The following is a 26142-nucleotide window of genomic DNA, read 5'->3' as shown; positions in this document are numbered from 1 at the left end:
GAATCTTACCCAGTTCCTTTCTCTTTCTCTCTCTTTTTCATGAGTGAATATTACCCCAGGTCTCCTCAAAGTCCAATAAATTGTAATCACACCCACTTGCCAGTAACACATTACATTGTAGTCGTAATTTGATGATAAAAAAGCAGGAAACATGTAATAGAAGTTAAAAAAGAGACTTTGTAGCAGTTCTAGGACAATGGTAGCTGATTTAATATAAAGTCAATCCTAGACTAGGATATGGTATAATGTCTGCAGGAATTTCTCAGAGCTTCCTTCTCTCATCAGGTTTATTCGTAATATACTTCCTGTGTACCTTGATAATGTCTATGTTTCTTTTCTTGATCGGTAGTAAAACTTAACTTACTTAACAAAGCAATTTCTTGAAACTCAACTCCAGCACTATATTGAAAGAACTAGCAGAAAAAGGCTCTTAGGATGCAAAATGCGAGATTATAGTATTATATTCACACCTGACCATTTCTGCACACAGAATTCGAACAGAAATTGAATTTGGTTTGGTCAAAACGAGCACAGTTCGCGGGTCTGATTCCCACCTTAAAGAGATCTGAAAGGAAAATGATTATTACATTAGACAATAGATGACACACCGCAAAGCTGTGTTAAAAAATATGTCCATTTACACCAATTAAGCCAGGACCCAATCTGACTGCCCTGCCCTGCATCAGGTAGTGATTCCACAAATAAGATGGAGATGGATGAATTTTCATTACTGGGGCAGGTGGAGGGATAGGTGTTCACCCCCACCCACCAACACCAAAAGCCCATATTTTCCTTACAAAGTATCTTCACATATTTTTAAGATATGGAAAAATCAACCATATATGTCGTATAATTTATAAAACGTTTAATGTAAATTTGAGAGTAAAATTTTACTGAACTTGATGGTTGTTCAATAGAAACATAGGTTTAGACTTGAAAGCTGTAATAAGAAGTGGCAGGGGTGGGGATTTAATTTTTTCTAATGGCAAGGACAGGAAATCCCTCACATCCCCAAAGCGGAAACAAGGCAGTTCATTGGCCCCACCCAACCCTGCCCTGCCCTGCCACATTTTATTCCCTATGAACTGATTCTAACAGTCCCTCAAAGAGAGTGTTGCAACTTTGTCCTTATATTAGAAGAAAGTAAAGGTGAGAACACAGATAGATCAGTAGCAAAAACCATTGATTTGACACATTATTTTGGTAAAATAACAGCCTCTTGCATAAAGAATAATCTGTACCTGCTTACTGCTGCGTTCTGCAGTAGTTATATTGCCTCTTTCAAAAGAGACAATATCATGTTTGTGCTGATCACTTTGTTCACCTTTGCAGCACCATGAAAGTTTAAATGAAGCCTGTCTAAGAAACATAGTTATATCAATCTGGACACTAAGGTGCTAATTATACTGCAAAATTGTCTCATTTAATAAATTAATTTTGCATGTATGGGGCCATGGAATAAGGGCTAGAAAATTTTTAGATGAGAATCCAATCCTAATAAATAAGAACAACAGTAAAACCAACAATATCATAACAACCATGAAAAGGACCTTTAAATACACAATAGATTAGGTTAAACACCTTCTACAAGGAACATTGTCAAATAGTAATGATTAATACCTAGACTAACAGGCTACCATAGAAATGTTCTGATGCCTCAAACAGATATCAGATTGAATTAATGCACTAAAAAATAAATAGTCTCATTTAATAAATTAATTTTGCATGTATGGAGCCATGGAATAAGGGCTAGAAAATTTTTAGATGAGAATCCAATCCTAATAAATAAGAACAACATTAAAACCAACAATATCATAACAACCATGAAAAGGACCTTTAAATACACAATAGATTAGGTTAAACACCTTCTACAAGGAACATTGTCAAATAGTAATGATTAATACCTAGACTAACAGGCTACCATAGAAATGTTCTGATGCCTCAAACAGATATCAGATTGAATTAATGCACTAAAAAATAAATGGTCTCATTTAATAAATTAATTTTGCATGTATGGGGCCATGGAATAAGGGCTAGAAAATTTTTAGATGAGAATCCAATCCTAATAAATAAGAACAACATTAAAACCAACAACATCATAACAACCATGAAAAGGACCTTTAAATACACAATAGATTAGGTTAAACACCTTCTACAAGGAACATTGTCAAATAGTAATGATTAATACCTAGACTAACAGGCTACCATAGAAATGTTCTGATGCCTCAAACAGATATCAGATTGAATTAATGCACTAAAAAATAAATGGTCTCATTTAATAAATTAATTTTGCATGTATGGGGCCATGGAATAAGGGCTAGAAAATTTTTAGATGAGAATCCAATCCTAATAAATAAGAACAACATTAAAACCAACAACATCATAACAACCATGAAAAGGACCTTTAAATACACAATAGATTAGGTTAAACACCTTCTACAAGGAACATTGTCAAATAGTAATGATTAATACCTAGACTAACAGGCTACCATAGAAATGTTCTGATGCCTCAAACAGATATCAGATTGAATTAATGCACTAAAAAATAAATGGTCTCATTTAATAAATTAATTTTGCATGTATGGGGCCATGGAATAAGGGCTAGAAAATTTTTAGATGAGAATCCAATCCTAATAAATAAGAACAACATTAAAACCAACAATATCATAACAACCATGAAAAGGACCTTTAAATACACAATAGATTAGGTTAAACACCTTCTACAAGGAACATTGTCAAATAGTAATGATTAATACCTAGACTAACAGGCTACCATAGAAATGTTCTGATGCCTCAAACAGATATCAGATTGAATTAATGCACTAAAAAATAAATGGTCCATTATAAAAAGCCAGGACTCATTAACAGGGTGGTAACTGAAAAGCTACCTTTCCAATCATTTGGGAATCAGAAACAGGTTCCCCATCCTGAAGAACTTCATGGGAGCAAATTCCATTCCTCCCGTTATGCTTTTCAAATTGATCATTTACTTCTTTGCACCATGCTGATTGGTTAACCAAGTTCCCCATTGTTGCATTATCAAAATCACCACCATGCTCTCCAGGTGACTTCTCTGCAATCCAAGCCAGAAATTTCCTTGAATAAGGAGAAATTAAAAAACTAGAAGAGAATCTAGACACAGTGAGGGGAGGGGGGAGAGAGCGGGGCCCCGGGGGGGGGGGGGGGGGGGGGAAGAACCTTAGTTATGGCAAGATAGTGGTAACCCAAACGTTCATATATTACCAAGATATCAGTTTGGGTCTCTTTAACCGTTTCTATGACAGCTGCCTAGGATAACCTTCATCCCATCTTTGAGCCACCCTTAAATATTGGGATTGAGAAGAAACTTTGCAAGGTCAAGAGTAGTCAAGATCAATGTTCTTGTCCTTGATCACAGATATCAATAGCTAAATCCTCCCCCTAACATGATATATTTGACTGCAATCTCCATCTTAAGTACAGCCCTCTAACCTGTTTACATTTAACCCACGTTAATGTCTCACTAACTTTTGCAACAGACAGAATTTTCCTACACCCATTACAGCACTCATCATTGTCGAACCATATCCAAAGCAGAAAAGCGAAGTATTATTCTCACTTAAAAATAGTTTATAGCATTTGTCGACCAAAGAGAAGATGTTACATCAATAAACTCAGTGTTTGCTCACAGCTTCGGTTTTTGCCAGCAACTGGCATCAAGGACTTCAGGCCTTTAACCCTAGTGGGTGGTGCGTAAAGATCATTGCTAAAGTTCTTTCAAACAGATCAAAATTGGTGTTGGCAAAGAATATTCCCAACTCCCAAAATGCCTTCATTAAGGGAAGGCAAATCTTGGAATTGGTTCCCATTGCTACCAAATGTCTTGATATCCAGTATATCCCATTTGCGAGACACGGAAGTGCTTTGTAAACTGGACATAGAAAATGCATATTGTCATGTGAATTGATTTTTTCTACTTTATTTGTTGAGAATGTGCAGTATTGGGGAGAAATGATATAATTGAATAGTCCATTGTATTTCCTTGGTCCATTTTTCATATTGGTGACTGGAAATCCTGTGGTTTTTCGAGAGCACTCTAGGATTATGACAAGGGGACCCCTTATCCCTTCTAGTATTTGTTTAAGTTATGGAGGTTTCTTATCAGTCTTTTCGTTGGGCGCAAGAAATGGCGGAAGATGGTTCCTACTTGCTTGATGTGGTTGTGTATTTGGAGGGAAGGAATGACAGGAATGACAGGAATTTTGAAGATCATGAATGGACATTGGAGGAGCTCAAAACCTTATTTTTTAACAGCCTATTCCTTTGGACAGACTACATAGACTTTAATGGCTAACTTACTTTTTCTACTTTTCAATTGGTGACTTTCTTGTGTAGACGAGATTTGATGAAATAATACTCTTCTATTCTCTTATTCACAGTGTACACACAAGTATATATATACCCTAAATACAAGAGACCCATATACCCTTATACAAACACATTATAGACAATATATTCTAACACTCCCCCTCAAGCTGGGGCATATACATCATATAAACCCAGCTTGAAACAAATAGGTTTTAATCGACTCCAACACAAGGATTTAGTAAACACATCTGCAAGTTGATCTGCGAACTTCACAAAAGGTGTAGCAATGTCACCACTTAGTGTCTTATCTCGAATGAAGTGACAATCAATCTCTATATGTTTAGTCCTCTCATGAAACACAAGGTTAGAAGCAATATGCAGTGCAGCTTGATTATCACAAAATAGCTGGAGAGGGATAGGAGCTAGAAATCCAATCTCTTAGAAAGTGTTTTAACCATGTTAGCTCACTAGTAGTATGTGCCATTGCCCTGTATTCAGCTTCCACACTAGAACGAGCAACTACTGTTTGTTTCTTACTCTTCCATGTAACCAAGTTACCTCTTACAAATGTACAATATCCCATAGTAGATCTTCTATCTGAAGGAGATCCTGCCCAATCAGCATCTGAAAATGCTTCAACTCTAAGATGTCCATTTGATCGATATAGTATTCCAAGGCCAGGTGCTCGCTTGAGATAACGAAAAATATGAATTACAGCATCCCAATGTGAAATCCTAGGCATTTGTAAAAATTGACTCAGTACACTCACTGCATAAGAGATGTCTGGTCTAGTGATGGTAAGATAGTTCAATTTTCCAACAAGTCTTTGATACATACCTGGATCTCTAAACAACTCCCCTTCTTCTTTCAAAATTTACGATTGGGATCCATAGGGGTGTCAAGAGGTCGTGCACCCAACATGCCGGTTTCTTCTAAAAGATCAAGTACATATTTCCTCTGAGATAGGTTGATGCCCTCTTTAGATCTACTGACTTCAATTCCAAGGAAATATCTAAGCTTGCCCAAGTCTTTCATCTGAAACTGATTATGTAAAAATTGCTTTAGTCTAATAATTCCAGCAGAGTCACTCCCAGTAATTACAATATCATCCACGTATACAACCAACAAAATGTTACCTGAATCACTATGCAAGTGAAATACCAAGTGATCTGTTTGGCATCTGTGAAGACCAAATGTCAATACAGTATCAAAGAACCTTCCAAACCATGCTCGAGGAGATTGTTTCAAACCGTATAATGCCTTTTTCAACCTGCATACAGTACCTCGATACTCCCCTTGAGCAACAAACCCAGGTGGTTGCTCCATATAAACTTCCTCATGCAAGTCGCCATGGAGGAATGCATTTTTTACATCCAGCTGAAATAAGGGACAGTCTAAATTAGCAGCAAGAGAGATTAGCACTCGAACAGAAGATATTTTGGCAATTGGACAGAATGTCTCTTCGTAGTCAATGCCATAGGTTTGAGTGTAGCCCTTTGCAACCAAGCGGGCTTTTAGACGTTCTACAGAACCATTAGGATGAAATTTGATAGTGTATACCCATTTACAGCCAACAAGTTGTTTACTAGGTGGTAATGGAACAAGATCCCATGTGCCATTATGATGAAGAGCATCCATTTCATTTTCCATAGCTGTCTTCCATCCCGGATCAGATAATGCATCCTGAAGTGTTTAGGAATAGAGAGTTTTGAAACTCGAGATGTAAAACATGAGAATGAAAGGGATAAGGCATGATATGAAACAAATTGACTAATAGGATGTTGAGTAACACAAGAACGATTACCTTTGCGAAGAGCAATAGGTAGAGAGTCCGAAGTACTGGGCAACTCAGGATCTGAAGATGGAGGCACGACTGGTTGGGGCATGGGAGCTGGCAACCGCAAACGACGTGAGTAAACCTTTAAAGGAACTGGGGAAGGTTGGGTAAGGTTGGGTGATTGTGAGGGAGATAATGTCAGAGTAGGTAATGGTAGAGGATCACACTCAACACTTGAAAATGTATTTGAAAAAAAAGGTATAAACTCAAAGAAGGTAACATCAGCACTCGTGAAATAGCGTCTAAGAGCAGGACTATAGCAGTGATATCCTTTTTGAGTTCGGGAATAACCAACAAAGAGACTTGGTAGAATGGGGGTCAAGTTTATCAAAGCCTGGACCAAGGTTATGAACAAAGCAAACACATCCAAAGATTTTTGGAGGAAGAGAAAAAGGTGAAGATGATGGAAACAAGACGAAGAAGGGAGATGAACCATTAAGAACTGATGAAGGCATACGATTAATAAGATGACAAGCACTAAGAACACCATCACTCCAAAACCGTTTAGGAACATGCATATGTAGCAATAGTGCTCAGGTTACATCTAACAAATGCCGGTTTTTGCGTTCAGCCACCCCATTTTGTTGGGGTGTATACGAACATGATGTTTGATGAACAATTCCTTTGTCACTTAGGTAAGTAGCAAAGGCACTAGATAGATATTCTCTAGCATTATTAGAACACAAAATCTGAACCTTTTTGTTAAATTGAGTTTTAATTTGTTTCCAGAACACTTAAAATATGGAAAGAAGTTCAGATCTGGCCTTCATAAAAAACAACCATGTCACACGAGAGTAGTCATCAACAAATGTAACAAAATATTGAAACTTGTTTGATTCAATGTTGATTGGTCCCCATATATCAGAGTGAACCGATTCAAAAGGACTCGATGCTCGTTTATCAATACGAGGAACAAAAGACACACGATGGTGTTTACTAAGTTGACACGCTTCACAAAAAAAGGGAGACACTTCCCAAGTTCCTAATTTGACACTTCAAAAGAGAAAGTGAGGGATGACCCAGGCGACAGTACCATTCAAAAGCAGATGATGAGGGGGTTGTAAGGGCTCGAGTGGGTGACTGTTGAACATCAAGGTAATACAGACCACCAGCTTCATGCCCCGTACCAATCTTGTTCCCCGTCTTGAGATCCTAAAAAATACATGAAGAAGGATAAAAAGTCACTGAACATTGCAGATTTTGAGTAATCTTACTAATAGATAACAAACTAAAAGGAAAACTCGGAGCATGTAGGATAGATGACAAGGATATGGAGTCAGTGAGTTTAGTGGATCCAATGCCTGTAACTTTAGCAAGAGAACCATTAGCAAGAGTGACACTTTTTACAGATGGTACAGTATTTAACTTAGACAGGGCAGAAGAAAAACCGGTCAAATGTTTATTAGCTCCTGAATCAATGATCCATGGACCTTGAGTGGATGAGACAAGACATGCAGATGCCATACCTGAGTGGGTAAGAGTAGCTGCGGAAGATGAAACCCCTGTGTGACCCAAAAACTGCTCATACTCATCCTTTGATATCCTAATCATATCTGAAGATCGGTTGGAGCTCGTTTGGATCTTTCTCGGATAAGCCTATCCTAACCCAGGATAGGTTTAAGCTATCCGTGTTACCAAACGCGTTTTATTCCAACCTGGAATAAAACCTTATACAGGTTCAGGGTTATGCCTATTCCAGAACTGGAATACGAGCTTACCTGCAACCAAACAGTACTAGATCAGCGACGGTGACCCCTTCTGGCGGCTGAAGACGACGGCAACAAGGCTCGGTACCAACAGAAACTGCCGGCGAGTTCACCCTTGGTGTCCAGTATCGGAGATGATGCCGGAAAGTGGCCGGAAAGCGCTTCAACCACCACACGGCGCCGACGAGCACCCAAACCACATGGAAACCACACGGAAACACGCCGGGAAAAACGGTGAGCTCACAAACTACACCCGAAAAACACTCTCAACCTATACAGAACTCAGATTCGTGAGAATCGCGCTCTGATACCATGTAGACGAGATTTGATGAAATAATACTCTTCTATTCTCTTATTCACAGTGTGCACACAAGTATATATATATACCCTAAATACAAGAGACCCATATACCCTTATACAAACACATTATAGACAATATATTCTAACACTTGTATGCACCCTGCGTACTTGGATGCACCTTTTGTGTAATTTAATGAAGTTTTATTACTTCTAAAAAAATATTTTGAAGTTTCTGGTTTAAAGGTTAATTTTGCTATCTTGGGGTTGCTCCCAGTTGGCAATCTATAGAGCGTGGTTACTTTGGCGGGTTTTATTGGTTGAAAGATTTCTGATTTGCCCAAGTTATCTTGGTCTTCCATTGCATTTCTTGGCTAGGTAGAAGTGATATACTTGTCTAAGGGTTAATGTGTCTTTTTATGATTGGTCTTTGGGAGAACATTAGAAGGGGTTAGGGGGATTTGTCCCACTTTATTAGATATGAGGTGGGTGACAAGTACTGGATTAATTTTTAGCATGATGTGTGGCTTGGAGACCAGCCTTCAAAAGGTGCTTTACCATAGTTATTGAAAACTGTACATTTCAAGGATGCTTTTGTGATGGATCATTGTCGGTTCTCGCAAGATACTCATTAGTGGACAGTTAATTTTGCTAGAGAGATTAATTACTAGAAGGGGATCTCTTCACATCGTTCTTCAAACGATTGTAGTTTGGGATGGGGTGGTGAAGACAAATTGGTCTAGGGTCCAACAGAGAAAGAAGTGTTTGAAGTAGAGTCTCTCTACAAAGTGTTTTATGCTTTTAGTTGTTCCCCTTGTCCTTGGAAGATTATTTGGTGAAAAAAGGTACCCCAAGAGTGAACTTTTATATAAGGAAACGAGATTCTCACCATAGATAATTTCAGGAAACGTTGGGTAATGGTGTTGGACTGGTGTTTCATGTGGTGAATCGGTAGATCATCTATTTTTACATTGCAAGGTGGCTAGGACCATGTGGGATAATTTTTTTGTGAGCATTGGATTATCATGGGTTATGCCTCTTAGACTGGTGGATTTCCTAGCAAGCTGGAGAGGCCTCCAAGTTAATTCTCAAGTGGTAGCAATATAGACAATGGTTACTTACATGTATGTGTTGGTGTATTTGGCAGGAGATAAATGATAGAAGCATCAAAGATTGCAAGAGAACAATTGAGGAACTTAAAGTTTTCTTTTTTAAATCATTGTTCTTATGGGTGGGGGCCATTGTTTGTAATGGACTAAATGTCCATGATTTTCTACTCTCAATTATAAACTCTAGTTAGGTACTTCTCATGTATACTCCCTGTGTACTTGGGCTTTGCCTACTTTTAATAATTAAAACCGTCTCGATCACCTATAAAAACAAAAAAAAAAAAACCTTTTATGTATCAAAAATGGTTTTAGGGAAGATTCTTTCCTTGTATAACGTAAGGAGGCGGCAAGTTGTAGTAATTTATTTGAGTTGCATGTGTAAAAAGTGTGTGGAAATGATGGATCACCTTTAATTTTACTATGAGATAGCTGGTAGTTCATTTCTTTATGAAAATTTTATTTCTGTCAATAGAAGACTAGGCGAAGTCCAAATACACAAGATGAATAAGAGTAAAACATGTAGTTAGGGCAAAGAAGAAATAGATAAAAGGAAGTCATTAACATTAAGCCCATAGAAATCTATAGCTATTGACCGGAGAAATAATGTGTTGAAGATGAGACTTCTAAGATCCTCCAATGAGCACCCGTTATCTTCGAAGCTCCATTTGTTCCTTTCCCTCCAGATACACCACAGAATTCAAATGGGGACCATATTCCAAATAGCTACAATTCCTGAAACACTAAAGAGATTTCTCCAAATGGCAATTGGACCAACCATGCTCCCAAGCATAACCCATTCTAGGTTGTCCATAGTCAAGATTTTCCTCAAGGAAGCTATCCATAAGAAGAAGGTAGCTTTTTAGGGCCCCTTACTCCTCCAAATGTTCTTCCAAGGGAAAGACTTGCTCTCCCTATTAGTGATAGCCTTATAGATAGAGTGAACAGAAAATTTCCCTTTCTTAGCGGGAGTCCACTGTATTTTATCTACCTCTTGGCTTCTTACCATAGCTAGTACTTCATTGAACACAATCTTTCAAGTGATTAATCTCCTAGCATGTTGGAGGAGCAGTTTGGTTGCCATAAGTCTGTATTATTGTGAAAAATAATATCATCTTGTTTAATGTGGTGTATTTGGAGGGACCAAAATGGGCGCCACTTTGAAGATTGTAAGAATTCAGTGTTGGACCTCAAGAGCCACTTTAACATTTGGTCCACAATAAAGTCAAATTTTCTGTTTCTAGCTTTTAAGGACCTTCTAGATTTGTTTCCTTTTTCTATTTAGGTGAATCTCTATTATAACTCCAATGTATTGGGGGAACATCCTTTTAATTAATAAAATCCATCAGAATTGTCACAAAGGACCTCCCACTTGAGCATCAGTAATTGTGGGAAAAGAAGTCTGCCCAGCACAGTTGGCATTGCTTGGCTATCTAGAATATGGGAGCACTGAGAGGTAGAAGAATGAACTCAGAGGATACAGTCATAAAAGATAAATTCTTTAGATAAAAATTTTATTGTTAAGTAAAAAAAATCCACAGGGAATGCAGAATATATCCCAGGAAAAGGAGATAATGTAATCTAGATGGATAAACTCTATATTAAATATCTTGAGCAATTCCTTGAGGTTAAAAACAGTGAACAAGATAGATTGCATCATGCAAATTATTATTATTATTATTTTTTACGACGGGGGAAGCATCCCATGGTAAAGCCCTTAGGACTCACCCATGGAACCTAAGCCCCCCGGGAGACTAGCACAGCAACCCACCGCCATGGCCTCCCACTCAATTGCAGTTTGATCCCAAGGGGAATTGAACCTGTGACATGGGGCTCATGCACACAAGTTCACCCTTACCACTTGGGCTACCCAAGGGTGGGTGCATCATATGCAAATTATAAAATAATACAGTGGGAAATTTTGAGGGATCCTACGATTCCTACATGAGTTTAACAAGAGACTTAATTGGTTTCCTATGAAAAGCTGGTGAAGAATACAAGTGAATCCGTAAGGAAAATATATTAGGTTAGCAGCAATTGCGTTGATATGATTACTTTTGTAAAAAGTGAAAGAGTTGAGAAAGACTTGAAAAGTCACGTGAAGAAATTTTTTTAACTCAAATGAAAATTTCAAAACGGCACTTTGAGAAATTTAAAATCTTAACTAATCTATGTTGTGGCATAAAACCACAATTAAACCTTGAAAAATGTTTCCATTACCAGAAATGCATTGATTTCCATAATATTTTCCAGATGAAATGACCTTAGCTTGGAGTTCACAGTTTTTAAGTCTTGAAATCCTTTGAGCCACTGACTCTAGAGCGACAAATATGGAAATGTCATCATCTTGGTAACCTGTACAGATTTCTTAAGTGGGAGATGGGCTAGTAATTCTGTGCAAATCAAAGCAAGTATGTTAAAATTTCCCAGCAGACTAGACACAGAAGCACTAACTCATCTTTCACATTGCATTATCTAGGGAAGTCTGAGTCCACCAACTACAAAGCTTTTCAAAAATTTCATGTCCGATAGGGGAACACCCATAATCTGATGATAATGAGTCCAGACTTTATTAGCAAGCTAACTAATAGAAACAAGTTATTCAAGTTTTCATGAATTGGTTCAGTATGATAGAGGATTCAAGAAGCCAACAAACAACGTGGTCTAAAATTTCTCTCCCACACAAACACACAATTCAAGTTTCTCTTTACCTTCTATCCAACTAAGAAGATTCGTGCATAAGATGATATTACAGTTGAGAAAGCAGGAGATATTCTGATGAGAGAGAAGAATAAAGGAGCATTTCCTGAGAATTTTACAGAAGGATAATAAGTCAAGGGACAAAAAGACTCCACAACAACTTAAGGGAATAAGAAGTATCAACTAAGTCAAGAGACAAAAAGACTCTCCACAAAAACTTAAAGGAATAAGAAGTATCAACGAAGTTAAATGAGAAGTTACTATCCATTTAATTCCAAGATCCCATGTCTACTAAAAAGAAACTTCTCCTAAAAAACTCCAAGGAAATGAGAAAGATCTCCAACATTTTGTTTTGGCTCAACCTATAATCATATATGAAATAGCAGACGGTATAAATCTCATAACACTTCCTCACAGCATCTGTTGCATGAAAAGGCCCTTGAGATGCTACAAGGTGGATTAGGAGACAAAGTAGGAAGAAGAAAGGTTCCGAAAGTTTGCAAACTATCATAAAATGAATCACTAGATAAACTGATGATGAACAAGAAGTCAAGTAATATTAGGTTTTCATTGAGTTGGCACCCCTCTCCCCCCACCCTTTCTATTTGACACTGATTACAAAGGAATATCTTAAGCATGTCACAGAACGGTCCTATTGTGAATTTATGTTGACAATGTGGTATTACTTCATGAGACAATAGTGAAGATAAATGGAATGGTACAGCTAAAACTGTAGAGAGATGCTTTTGAATAAAAAGGTTATAATTTTTTTGCCCATAAAAAAAAAAAAAAAGAATAAAAAGATTATAGTATCAGACTAGAGAAAGCAAAAAACTGTAGAATGATGCTTTAGAATCAAACGGCTACATTTGCAGACAAAGTCAATACGTAACTAGTGAGCCTTTTAACACTCGAAAAAATAAAAATAGAAGTGTTGCAATACTGAATATTTCCCAAGAGTTTTACTACGTACAAGCAAACTTGTGCACTAATCTGCGTACTAATATTGATTTCTTCACATTTAAAATATAAATTAGCACTATTTTCGATAAAAATTACTTTTTGACCAATTAAATTACATTAGTGCACATATTAGTGCACAATTATGCTTGTAACTAGATTTTTTCATTTCCCAAAGATTTCCTTTTAGTTACCTTGGATCAATGACTAGAACAATAAGAGTAATAATAATAGAGTGATGTAAATTAAGCGAATTGGTGCTTTGCACATTTCTGTGTGATCAAATCTAAATTTGAAAAGGAAGATCAAAATATTCCTTCACTAAGAAGTACTACAGTCTACATTAATAAGTTTCAAAAACCATTTTTTAACCCAGCAAGTGTAAGGTTCAAAAGATATATGGTGTGAAACTTAAAACCTTAAGACACTTAACATCCATTACAAGGGCACTGAATACTAAAAAAAGGATAGGATAAGTGAGAACCGCAATCTCAACAAGATAAAGGTGGCATGAATGATGAACAAATAAAGTAAACTATGATGAAAGTACAATGAAGACCAATATCAATGACGGAGAGGAAGTGATATGGTATTAGTAAACTATTTACAAAGAAAATAAAGAGTTCAAAAACAGCTTCTGTGGAGCTGTAGGGGCATGGTGGAAATGTGTACCAAAGAACTGCCTGGCCTTGAATAAAAGAACTAAATCAAGGATAAGGATAGCAATAACCAACTCCAAGGTATTTGGGATTAGGCTTCTTTAAGTTGAGGTCAATTTATATTTCCTACTATAAAAGACTTGTTCTTCCACATACTTAAAATAACATAAAAAGTATAAATAAATTAATGCTGCTACTGTTCAGCATTAGAAAAACCTTTAAACTCCAGCAGATTACGTGCTCTCTCGAGTTCATATTTACGCTTCCATTCAGCTGCCTCAGCTTGAGCAGAAGCCTTTCCCTCAGCAGCACGTCTTAAGGCCTTTGCAACAGCTAAAGAAGAGATGGGGAAAAAAAAAAAAAAAGCATAATAGCTTCTATAATAGATTCATATGAAAAGCAGTTACTCATATTGAATATGTGCGTAACGCAGAGGATAAAGCATGAAGGTACTTCTCATAGCTTCTGAGAACTCAATAAGGTGGTCATCAGATCCCTGAACTGAAGGTTGAAGAAGTTCATCAATTTCCTTCTCCGAGAAGAGAGAAAATGAATTGGGAAACCCATTCTCTGGCTGCGAACATGATATACTTGCCTCTCCCTGCCCACATCAAGCATATCAGATCATACTCGAGAAAAAATGTGTGTAAAATATGCCAAATTTCTCAGTTAGGTAAGCTAAGATAATGTGTTGTAGTAAAATATACAATACAGCACACAAATAAGCATTGCACCTTGCCAAGGTAGTTATAGTCTCAAGAAAATCATTTAAAAAGACATTAGAAGAAGACCAAAGGTACTTGAAATGATAACGACAGCATGTCATTTGACTTCTTCCGTGACATATTCATTTCATAGGAAATATCCTACTCCCTAAGCTTCATAGATATAACCAGCAGGATAATCTCAAGTCATTCACCAGAGCGAGATTTCACGAATTGTGCTTCCATCTTAAGACGAGAGGGGGTCAAAAAGATCTTCAACTCGGTAGATGAGTTTAACCACCGTGGAACTTGTCAGCAGAAGCAACCTGTCTATTAGTTCCCATTCTAGTGAATGGGAACTGGTCCTTCCACTTGTAATCATGACATGTCATCATTGGGGTTGCATGGTCCAAAGTTTACATAATTATGCATACATGTTTTTCCATTTTTTTCAGCCATTACATTGTATGAACATCAGTTATACCCTATAGATCTATGGGACATAGATTTTAATCAATCGAGATAATCAATATCACCTATAAAATGTGCAGAAATGCAGGATTATAAGTAATGAAGAGTGCAAAATGGTTAGTTCATAATTAAAATTTGAGGATGACAAAGACAGCTTGTCAAAAAGTTGGAATTGTAGCATGAAGTCACTGCATTGGTTTTATCTCAAACAATCACCAAAATACCAATTACTCCTTTGGATTTCCTACCAGATTGCATGTCATACCATCGACAGTTGGATTCAAACCTTATGTGTACAAACAGAGCCTTTGATGTGCACGATCATAATTATTAAGATAAATGTTGCTCATAAGCCTTTTAATGATGAAAAGGCTTATGAAATATCAATAAAATATCTTCTTACTTATAAAAAAAAATGATGAAAAATTCTACATACCACACTCTCATCGCACTATGATCAGTTAGCATTGCCCATCAGCCTTTGAATTTTCCTTTTTAAAAAATAAAGGTTGATCTTGGAGTGATGAAAGTGACACATTTACATTGTAGGATGAAAGTGGGATGAGAGTGTAGTATGCAGCGTTAATCCTTAATGATAAGCCTTTCATCATCCTTTCAAGTGGCATCAAATGATTGAAAGATTTTGTTATTTTTCACTCACATCCCAATCATTGATGCCACATCAGGAGATGAGGAAAGGCTAATGGTTAAAAACTTATGCCAATAGAATATCCATCTTTCTAATAAACGGGAGGTATACTTCTTATGAAGATTCATTCCATCCATTTAATTATCTTTTTAAACTTTCATAGAATAAATCATATATCAGGCTTCAAATTAAGTCACAGATATCTACAAACTTTTTCACCATAGTGATATGAATTATCGCTCCTAAAGTACAAATTCACCCTCCACCCAAATTTCAAAACAATGAAAGCTGCACTCCCAGAAACTTCATCCATCCCAAATTCAAAATCTAGGCAACACAGAATCTTAAAAGTTATAGCTTGCACAAACTTTACATACTATTTTCCATCAAACTTCCTCTCACCCCACTGCTCATTATCACAAAGAGGCAAGGGATACACGACCACCAACCAAGCTATCCACAGAATGAGGTCAAAGTTCAGAAAAAACTGGAAAAAAAACACGAATTGCAAAGAACAAAAAATCCAAACATGCTAAACAGCATATAAATGCACATGCACAAACAACATCTGAGAACCCAAAAAAGGAAAAACATAGATAATTTATGGAGAAAGAGAAAGGGTGCTTGTTACAGAGGAATTGAGCTTGCTAGGAGCCATGGCTGAGTAATCTGACACAGAGAAGAGAATACGGATTCCCTTCTTTCAGCTCTCACAACAACTGTGTGATTTAGAGAAACTTGGCCATGTAACGGTAAAAGGAGATAGAGCGAGAAAGAGGATATTGGAGGTGTTGGGAGCAAACAAACAACGCGTGGCGGAGTCCAGGACTGAGGGTCAAGATGTTGGTGTTTAGTGTATGTGGGGGAGAAGTCAAACCAGCCAACCAAAGAAACAAAACAAAAAGGAGTCAGATTTGGTGAACTTCGGAATGGGTATATTATCGTTTATTATAATAGAATGAATTCAGCAACTCCTTTGGACCGGGAGCTGGAGGACGGTGGGTGGCACCGGTGTCTCTCCACTACCATTGACTTTTTCTAGATCCGTACAGGAATTTGCACAGATATTTTAAAATAACAAATTAATTTATATGCAAAATTATATTTTTCACGATAAATTACTTTTCACAACAAAATTTATAAATTCTAAATTTTTAGATAACATTTTCGAAATGAGTACCATATTCCTCTTATTTTATTAAAAAATAATATATAAGATATACATATTCTAAAATCGTATAAATTATTATTTTTTAAATAAAATTTGATACATATATACCACCTAACTCACTACGTTTGGACGTTAAAGTAACTTTCAATAATTTATAAATAATAGTAAAAAAAATAATAAACAAAGACAATAAATGGTAAAAAAATTTCTTAAATTTCAATTAAAATACAATACCATTGAATCTCACTTATCTCTTTCTTTCTCCTTAATTGTATCTCTAAAAATAATATTAAAAAAATACTTTTATTTTATTGGAAGAATGAGAAAGTATCTTTATTTTATTTTTCTTAAGAAAAAGGGGAGATGGTGGCAATTCTTATTGAGTGTGATTATATGAGCTTTTTTCTATTACGAAATATTCGGTTTGAGTTATAGCTACTGATTCAAATGTGAACCAGTCATCAAGCATTTTTTAAATATCCAGCTAATCTAAAGTCCATCTCATAACCTAAAGATCAAGCATTTATATCATAAATAATTTCAATTTATATTTTGACTTGAACTCTTAATCTCAAAATCGTGAAATACAAGTTTTGTACTAAATGGGTTATCGCCTAACCTTGATGGTCTAGAAAGTATCTATTTAATATAAGATTTAGACCAGGTTAATAAGTAGTAGAATGGGGATTGCCTTAAGGACCACGAGGCCTTAAACTGGAAGGTTCGAAAGTTGACTATAAATAAATAAATGAATAAATGGCAAATTAAATACTCAGCCATCAATGCAAGGAAAAAAAATACACCTTACAATATAACAGAGATAAATAGATAGACCTAATAAAATATGAGTAATATTATTTATTATTTTAATTCTTATCATTTTATAATGTGATATTAAATGATTAGAGATTATTTATTATATTTTATTTATAAATTTATTATCTAATATTACGTTATGAAATGATGAGATGATGATAAAAATAAAATAATGAATAGATTTTTTCACAAAATATATAAGCTTTTTAAATCTAAAAAAATAAAAATAAATAAATAAAAGGTGAGAGAGATAGAAGAAAAGACTTTAGGCACTGAAAAGAGAATAAATCAAAGTCTTATGCCGTATGGAAAATCTCTGTAATAGTCAAGTACAATAGAGGAAGGCACATTAAACCAGAGTTTTTCAAGAACTTTTGTTATATGGAGAGGTCCTTTTAAAAGCTCACTACAACTAGAGTTTTCATGAATACATATATTTTTTTAAATCTTGTGCTATAAATTTTTTGTTAGGGATAGTGAGAAGATAATAATTAAGAGGGTGATAAATATAATCTTTTTTTTATAAGTACCATTAAATATCGTCATAGATGGACTACACAAGTCCCATATACTCTTTTTTTGGTTTTTTTTTTTTTTAAATGAGTAATAAGGATTTGTACACTCTAAAACTGTACAATTTTTTTTTTTTAATTTTCATTATAATATGATATAAATATTTGAGAAATGATATTCTCACATACAAAAGCCACACGCAAAAGCCATAGATTGTTTTTGTTAAGCAGATTTGGGAGTAAAGATGAAAATTTTAAGTTTGAAATGAAAGTTTAAAATATTATTTTTTAATATTATTATTTTTTTAAAATTTGAAAAAGTTGAGTTGGGATTTGAAAAAATTAAATTGTTAATTATATTCTGTGTGAATTTAGGAAAAATATAATAATGAGATGAAAATTTTGAGTTTGAGATGTGAATTCTCTACCTCCAAACCTACCTTAATAGTTAAGGAACTATTTTTTTTAATAATTTTGTATTTTTTATTTTAAAATATTTAAAGAGTTTAAAAAAAATTTGAAAAAATAAAGTTGTTGCCATTCTTGGTGGAGAGTTTATGTGGATGTAGCATCACTTTAAATATTTTTCAATGTCCCGTTTTTTATTTTAAGAAAAAGTTTTAATGGAGGAAGGAAAAAAAATTAATTTAATAAGAAGAGTAACTGTAGCAATCCTATATGTTTTATCTGCATATTTTATTTAATACCTCTAATGAAAAGAATTTTAAAAAAATAGTATTTAATGGAGGAAGGAAAATAAATAAATTCAATACCTTAAAAGCATTTTAGACCATGAAGCATGAAAGCTCGGCCCAATTCCTAAAAAGGCTGAAAGCCCACACGAACACCAAAGTATACAAAACCCAGAGCCCTATAAAGGAAAACGTTATCTTCCAACTCTCATCCGACTTTCCCATTCGTTGGTAAATGTCTCTACCCTCTCGATTGGAGACGGAGTCCTGAAAAACCTTCCTTCGAGCTTAAACCCTCCTTCCATGGACTCCCTCCAAGCCACCTACAGAGACGAGGACGAAGAAGATGAAGAATCCGTACATCGCTTCGCCTCCCCCACTCCAACTCCTAATCCCGACCTCGCCACCACCGAACTGCCACCGCCGTCCAGCGCTACCACTGCTATTGGACCCCAAAACGACTCCAAACCAGACCCCATTAGCTCCGAATCCGAAGATCCGGCTTCCTCTGACACCAACAAATCCCCCAGATCCACCCACAACGTACCCACCGAGAACGACAACGACAAAGAAAATGACAACGATGACACGACTACCACAACCAATACCACCAACAACAACAACGACGAGGAGGAGGAGGAGGACGAAGACGACGACGAAGACCCTCCTCCCAAGAAGCAGAAACCCCTTTCATCCCTCACTACCCTGCCTACAATAACCAATCACCAACATAACAATGCTGTCCCGATGGTGGCCGAAGCGAACCCTCCAACGACGACGCCGACAACAACCGCAACCACCGCGAAGAAATCGAAGAAGAAAAACAATAACGTGTGGGCCACGAAGTCGACCCGCAAAGGAAAGAAGAAGAACAAGTCCAATAACCTCCACAATGCCCCGGCAGAGGAAACCGTCCTCATCACCCCGATCCAGAAGTTCCCGGATAAGTCCGACGATACCCCGGACATGAAAATATGCCTCTCGAAGATCTACAAGGCCGAGAAAGTTGAATTGAGCGACGACAGATTGAGCGCCGGGAGTGCCAAGGGTTATAGGATGGTTAGAGCTACCAGAGGAGTCGTGGAGGGATCTTGGTACTTCGAGATAAAAATTGTCAGACTGGGAGAATCGGGGCACACGCGCCTCGGGTGGTCGACCGAGAAGGGAGACCTCCAGGCTCCGGTTGGGTACGACGGGAACAGTTTCGGATACAGAGACATTGATGGGAGCAAGGTGCACAAGGCGTTGAGGGAGAAGTATGGGGAAGAGGGGTATAAGGAAGAGGATGTTATTGGGTTCTATATTAACTTGCCGGAGGGTGGTTTGTATGCGCCCAAGCCCCCGCATTTAGTATTGTACAAAGGGCAGAGGTATGCATGCGCACCGGATGTCAAGGAGGAAGCCCCAAAAGTGGTCCCTGGTAAGTGTTTCTTCACCCTATATCGTGCACTATATGTGTTTGTAGCTGCTGTTGGTGAGCATCTCGTAGAATTTCTATTGCAATGTGATGACATATGTTGGCCGTTTCTTGTTTATGCTGATGCCAAGTAGTGTCGATGGATTGTATCTAGGATACCATGGTGCTAGTTTTGGCATTGGTTGCATGGTTTCCAAAATGCTCCATTTGTTTATGTTGCACCATTTGAAGTATTAACTCGAGCTTGGGATCAAACAAATAACGAGGCATTGAATAGTACTTCAAACGATTGTGATCATGTAAAACTTGGGGAGAAGATCCTGTTCGTGTGGCATGGAAAAGGGTGTTGATTAGGTGATATGCCATTTTTGGAGCTTGACTTTTGAAGTTCACATTTCTCAAGGGTATCTACTTGGAACAAGATTGTTGTCAAATTTTCAATGAGGACCAGAGTCCAACCAAGCCTAAGTAATAGTATTTCTCTTGACCCCAAGGGGTTGGCCCAAGTGGTGAAGACCTTGGTCTTGGGGTATCAGTCCCTTCAAGGTCCAAGGTTCAACATCTCATGGGTGTTCAACATCTCATGGGTAGAAACAATCATTTAGGGCCACACCCTCTAGTGAAAAGCCAACGATTTAACCAGTTTCGTATAGGGAAACTTCCGAGGGCGTGGTGCACTGGACTGGGGTTTACTTTGCGGGGTGCATCCGAAGGGCGCTGCTTTGGAGAAGTTCCCTGACATTAACAAAAAAAAAAAAAAGTAATTCTCTTTAACATGTATTTTTGAAGTTCAAATTTTATAAGGATGAATAATCAGGCTTAGATAAAAAAAAGATTTTATAACTATTCTGAGGTAAGCTACACACAATGAAAAACTTGCATTTGTCACAAACTTACGAATCCATGGATCTTCTACTTTGTTTAAATTGTTTGTTGTCGTAGTTCATACTTTTTGTTGTCAAATTTCATTGAGGACTGCAGACCAACTAAGATGCAGTCTATATGTTTTTTTTTTTATTTTTTATTTATATTTTTATATTTTATTATTATTATTATTATTATTATTATTATTTTTATAAGTAGAAAGAAATTTTATTTAAAAAATGTAATAGGCGAAGCCCATGTATGCAGGAAGATGCAGTCTATATGTTTGTAGTGGGTTGAAGTTTTCGATATACAATTAGTTTATAAATCATACTCATGGTGGAAAAAGTGGATGATTGGGTATGACCTCATGTTCAATTGGTTAACTGGGTATTAAGATGCATAAAATGTACTTACTTTTTGTTGTCAAATTTCATTGAGGACTGCAGACCAACTAAGATGCAGTCTATATGTTTTTTTTTATTTTTTATTTTTATTTTTATATTTTATTATTATTATTATTATTATTATTTTTATAAGTAGAAAGAAATTTTATTTAAAAAATGTAATAGGCGAAGCCCATGTATGCAGGAAGATGCAGTCTATATGTTTGTAGTGGGTTGAAGTTTTCGATATACAATTAGTTTATAAATCATACTCATGGTGGAAAAAGTGGATGATTGGGTATGACCTCATGTTCAATTGGTTAACTGGGTATTAAGATGCATAAAATGTACTAATTTTTTATGTAAATTTTGTACCAATACTACATCTTAAAATTATTAATCAAAACTGTGGAAGATGGCACTGGCTTGTATGTTCTGTTGTATTGGAGGGAAAGGCAGTTGTTATTTCGAAGACTGCAAGAAAACGATGTTGGAGCTCAATTCCCCATTTCTTTTTCTAATAGGTACAAAGAAATTTTATTATACCAAGTAATTAGGCATAGTCCACGTATGCAGGGAGTATACAAGAGAAAACACCTAATTACAAACTAGGAACTAGAAAAAGCAACAATGAAATCATGAAAACAAGCCCCATCAAGTACTATAGCAGACTATGTATGGAAGAAAAAATCTCTAATCTCTCCCAATGAGCATTCTCTATCTTCAAAACTACAACCGTTCCTCTCAAGCCAAATGCACCACATAAGACATCGGGAAACCATCTTCCAAACGGCAACAATTTAGTGATTATCCTAGATACCTCTCCAACAAGCCAAAAGATCTGCCACCCTCCAAAGCATCACACCCAAGCAATACCAATCCTATTAAAGATGTCATCCCATAGAACCTTTGCCACCTCACAATGGAGAAGTAGGTGACCCACGGATTCTCCTTTCATTTTACACATAAAGCACCTATCCATGAGGATGATACCATGCTTTCTCAAATGATCAATTGTCAGGATTTTCCCAAGGGAAGCCAAACAACCAAAAAAAGCAACCTTGAGAGGCACCTTCCCCCTCCAAGGAGAAGAGTTAGGTGATTGGCACCTTGCTCCTTATCTCTTACTATTCTGTGTTATTGGATTGTGGTCCATAATAGATTAGAGTATTCTGTTTTTACTTTCCATGAATCTTTAGCATTTCTTCCCTTCTTGTGTAGTAGGGTTTTATTTATTTATTATTATTATTATTATTTTATATATAGGTAAAAGGAATTTTATTAATAGATATGAAAATAGGTGTAGCCTAAGTACACAGGACGTATAACTTTGGTTTCACCCTTTTTAGTTATGAAGAAAATTTTATCTTAACAAAAAATATATATTTTTTATTGGCAATAGGTGTTTGGGAATAGAGTCCCGACTAATCCTGGGGTGCAGACCCTCAGCAAGGAGTTTCCCGCAAGTGCATGTTGGCTAATTAAAGGGGAAATCCCCTAGTCTGATGACCTATAGAGATTGTTTGCACCAAGTGGGATTCGAACCTTGGACCTTGTAACAAAATATATACACACACGCAAACACACAGTTGGCTGATCCATTCTTTCTAGGCGTGGAATGGCCATTGTATCTTTTCTTACCCTCTAGACCTATGTCACTTTTGGTTTTCCTCTTTCCTTGCAGCCCTTACTTGAATCGAGAAAACAATATTAGTGTTTCATTAGTGGTTTTTTTCCTCTGAAATGCATGCTAAAATCCTGGCATTCACCTCTCTTTGGCCAGAGGAAAATAGTTTTCGTCAACCAAAATTACAATCATTTTTCCGTGTTAGTTATTTGACAGTAGCTCAAATTGGAATGACATACTTATTAAAAATGGATTTGACGAGGGCCAATTAAATATCAGCTGTTAAATTTTAACTTTTAATCACCTTTTAAGAACCTATTTGATTTGCCTATTATTAGCTAAAAGTTAGAGAATACAGACAAGTGTTTCTGTGGTGATTTTCAAATTGAAAATACCTTGAGGGTGGAATGGATAGTGACAACAAATGTAAATATCTTTTTATTTTTATAGGTAGCAGAAAAAGTAAATGTCATTTTTATTATAGTGGTGGATTGCCTATAATGGTGATTTAACTACGTGGATAACATTCATGCATATTTTCTATTGAATGGTGGAGGGAGAAGTATGCCAACTTGACATAGGGTAAACATAGGATAAGATAAGTGATTGACTGGGACTAGCTTTAATGGATGGTTTTGTGTTGTATACTGCTTGTTGTGATAAGTTCCTGATTTTGTCCAAGTGGTAAATAATAAACATGTTGACTCCCTATATTCTATGTTGCTTTACATTTCTTTGATTTTACTATGGCAAACTTTCTAAGATGACTCTAGATCTTTGTCACAATTCACTTGTTTACTGATATGGTTAATTTACATCCAGGTGTATTTTCTGTTCTTTTTTTATTTCCTTGCAAAATGGGAACCAGAAAGCTGGAATTAAGAATGGCCGGGGAAAATGCTGCATGTGAAAATGAGTATGGTTTTTAACGTGACCCTTCTCCTGGGTTAACAGGAACAGAAAGTGTCCTCTATGAGAGAAGATTATGAACTCTGGAGTCCAAGCATGATTTGACCTTTTGAAAACTTTTAACTTTAATTTCAATCCGGTTAGTAGGGTGTTTAAAAGAAATGGTGCTTAAATTTCAGTATAAGAGGGCACTAGAGCTTTGTATTACTCCTGACAGTGATGGCAAAGAGGCGGGAACCCTATTGAAGTAACTAGCTTTTGTTTGACCCTGGCTGGCCAATCCCAATGGGAATGAAAAACACCTTAGTTTTTTTGATTGCGAGAATCTCTGGCTAAGAGTCCTTGCATGCAAAAACTATGCATTCTTTACCAACTATTGTATTACATATTATTTCAAAATTTTCTGGTTAGATGAGTATTTTTCTAACTATTTCACTGTTAAGGCAGTGACAGACTCTTTTTAGCGTCCAAATTGTGTTTTCTCATTGGAAAGGTCTGTATTCACTTCGTGTGCAAATATTGTCTCTTCCATGCAGGAAGTGAGATATCTTTCTTTAAAAATGGGGTCTGCCAGGGAGTTGCTTTCAAGGATCTATATGGTGGTCGCTACTACCCTGCTGCTTCAATGTATACTCTTCCGAATCAGCCAAATTGTGTAGTCAAGTTCAACTTTGGCCCCGATTTTGAATTCTTTCCGGAGGACTTCAGTGGTCGTCCAGTACCTAGGCCCATGGTTGAAGTTCCTTATCACGCGTTTGACAATCAAGTTGAAAATGGAGTCTCAACTGAGAAGAAACAGTAGCTAGCAAGTGGCTCTCCTTTTAGTTTTAACACTTGCGGAGCTGGGAGATGGATCCGAGTTTAACATCCTCTTGTAATTTTAATCTCTCTTAAATTATGACTGACAAATTATTGGATGACATTGTAAACTTAGAATTTTTTCTGTGGAAGAGAGAAAACCTGCATGTGAAATATAGTGATGTTGCTTGAGCCTAATGATATCATGCTAACTTTTAGTTTTAGATGTGATATTCTGGTTTTCATTATTGTGAAGTCTCTTAAAAGAAGTTCGTTATAATTGATGTTAAGATCTGATTGAGTTCGTTTTGGAGTGATTAGATGCATTCCCAACGAGAATACGGAAAGCCATTTGTTTCAGAGTTATGCCGCATACTGTAAAAAACACATTTTTCTTATCAGGAATTTTAACTATTTTGATAATTTTCTGTACTGTTGTTGATATGACGGGTGTTTTATCTTCTGAAACTCCTAATTCACAGATACTCAAGTCTTTGGGTTAGCAGGAGTTGAAAACGTATATTACCAATGCTTCTCTTCCGTTTACAGACCCAAAGGGGAAGATCAGATCACGCATCCATGTGGTTCTCTCTCTCTCTGTCTCATGCACAGATTTTGTGTTCTCATTTTCACATGCATGCACGTATATTTTTTTGGCTTCGGTCTTCGTTTGTTCGAAACAAACATGTTGCAACAGGTTTAGATTTGTTTTTAGTGGCACATCCTCCTTGTTAAGAAGTAAATTGGAAGAAGTTGCCCATCTTAACCTCTTGCGTCCCTTGTGGCTTCATTATGCATCCTGCCGCCTGTAAACAAGAAAACTGGTAGTTAAAAGCAATATTATGCGCTGTAATGGCGAGATGTTCTCTCTGTTCATTATTTTCTTTCTGGTCATGGGAGGGGTAACTTCTTTGCTGGTTAACCTATTAGCTAATTGAATCTATCCTTATGTTGACAGGAGGTTCTGATCTAATTATATTAGCACTTCAATTTAAGTGGTGAAGTGCAGGGAGGCAGAAACGACTAATTCATGATTAGAAAGCTCAGGTTGGTTGTGTCAAAATTTTATGTGATATAATATGCTTTTGTCAATATCCCCATTTAGTATTAATTAATTAAGTTTGGATTTGGTCATCGTGTAACATTAGTATTGTTAGATGTGTTGAAGAGACTTTTTAGCTGTTTTTTCGGTGGGTAATGGTACTAATGGCTCTATCATCATCTTACATCTATTATTTGCAGATGACACTCTTTTCTTTTGTGAAGCGGACCGTGGCCAAATTCAAGCTTTACAAGCACTCTTGTTATGTTTTGAAACCGTATTTGGGCTTGAGATAAACCTTGGTAAGTATGAGATGGTAGCGGTGGGCGTGGTGCCTAGAATCAACAGACTGGTAGATCTCTTGGATTGTAAAGTGTCTTCTTTGCCTATGAAATATTTGGGTATTCCGTTGGAGACAACCATTAAAGCAAGATGAGAAAGTAGAGAAAATGTTGGTTGGTTGGAAACGGAT

The 26142-nt window shown here is 36.5% G+C and overlaps 3 protein-coding genes across 9 annotated transcripts in view; 1 reads left to right on the top strand and 2 right to left on the bottom strand.

The window, feature by feature from the left end:
• Window positions 1-16462, bottom strand: part of LOC122293306 (NAD(H) kinase 1-like) — a 28561-nt gene extending 12099 nt beyond the window's left edge. The window contains exons 1-6 of one of the 6 annotated variants that reach the window (XM_043101845.1): window positions 16068-16462; window positions 14066-14213; window positions 13829-13945; window positions 2889-3073; window positions 1242-1355; window positions 471-565 (exon numbers count right to left, since the gene is read on the bottom strand). In XM_043101845.1, coding sequence (XP_042957779.1) covers window positions 471-565; window positions 1242-1355; window positions 2889-3073; window positions 13829-13945; window positions 14066-14213; window positions 16068-16094 — 686 coding nt within the window. In that variant the 5' untranslated portion in view covers window positions 16095-16462. The other 5 variants (XM_043101847.1, XM_043101849.1, XM_043101848.1 and 2 more) reach the window with 5 other exon arrangements.
• LOC122293310 lies at window positions 5731-7211 on the bottom strand. Its single transcript, XM_043101854.1, has 2 exons — window positions 6152-7211; window positions 5731-6030 (listed from the first exon to the last, which is right to left on the bottom strand). Exons 1-2 carry the CDS (start codon window positions 6696-6698, stop codon window positions 6017-6019), a joined length of 561 nt encoding a protein of 186 aa, XP_042957788.1. The 5' UTR covers window positions 6699-7211; the 3' UTR covers window positions 5731-6016.
• A 2366-nt stretch (window positions 16463-18828) lies between the features above and the next one.
• LOC122294336 (protein TRAUCO) lies at window positions 18829-24826 on the top strand. 2 transcript variants are annotated; one of them, XM_043102974.1, is made up of 2 exons: window positions 18829-20047; window positions 24367-24826. In XM_043102974.1, exons 1-2 carry the CDS (start codon window positions 18931-18933, stop codon window positions 24630-24632), a joined length of 1383 nt encoding a protein of 460 aa, XP_042958908.1. In that variant the 5' UTR covers window positions 18829-18930; the 3' UTR covers window positions 24633-24826. The 2 variants fall into 2 exon arrangements, with proteins under 2 accessions (XP_042958908.1, XP_042958909.1); XM_043102975.1 differs by having other exon boundaries at window positions 23744-24384.
• The last annotated feature ends 1316 nt before the right edge of the window (window positions 24827-26142 follow it).

The sequence above is a fragment of the Carya illinoinensis genome, chromosome 14 (assembly GCF_018687715.1).
Source record: "Carya illinoinensis cultivar Pawnee chromosome 14, C.illinoinensisPawnee_v1, whole genome shotgun sequence".
NCBI classification, from domain to species: domain Eukaryota; kingdom Viridiplantae; phylum Streptophyta; class Magnoliopsida; order Fagales; family Juglandaceae; genus Carya; species Carya illinoinensis.
Note: the sequence above shows the minus strand (reverse complement) of the source record. Positions and strands in the feature narration are given on the sequence as shown.

Coding starts and splice junctions, on each gene's coding strand:
- LOC122293310 (XM_043101854.1), bottom strand. CDS start 6,698: ATGTTCCTAAACGGTTTTGGAGTGATGGTGTTCTTAGTGCTTGTCATC.
- LOC122294336 (XM_043102974.1), top strand. CDS start 18,931: ATGGACTCCCTCCAAGCCACCTACAGAGACGAGGACGAAGAAGATGAA. Junction 20,048..24,366: donor AGCCCCAAAAGTGGTCCCTG/GTAAGTGTTTCT, acceptor TCTTCCATGCAG/GAAGTGAGATATCTTTCTTT.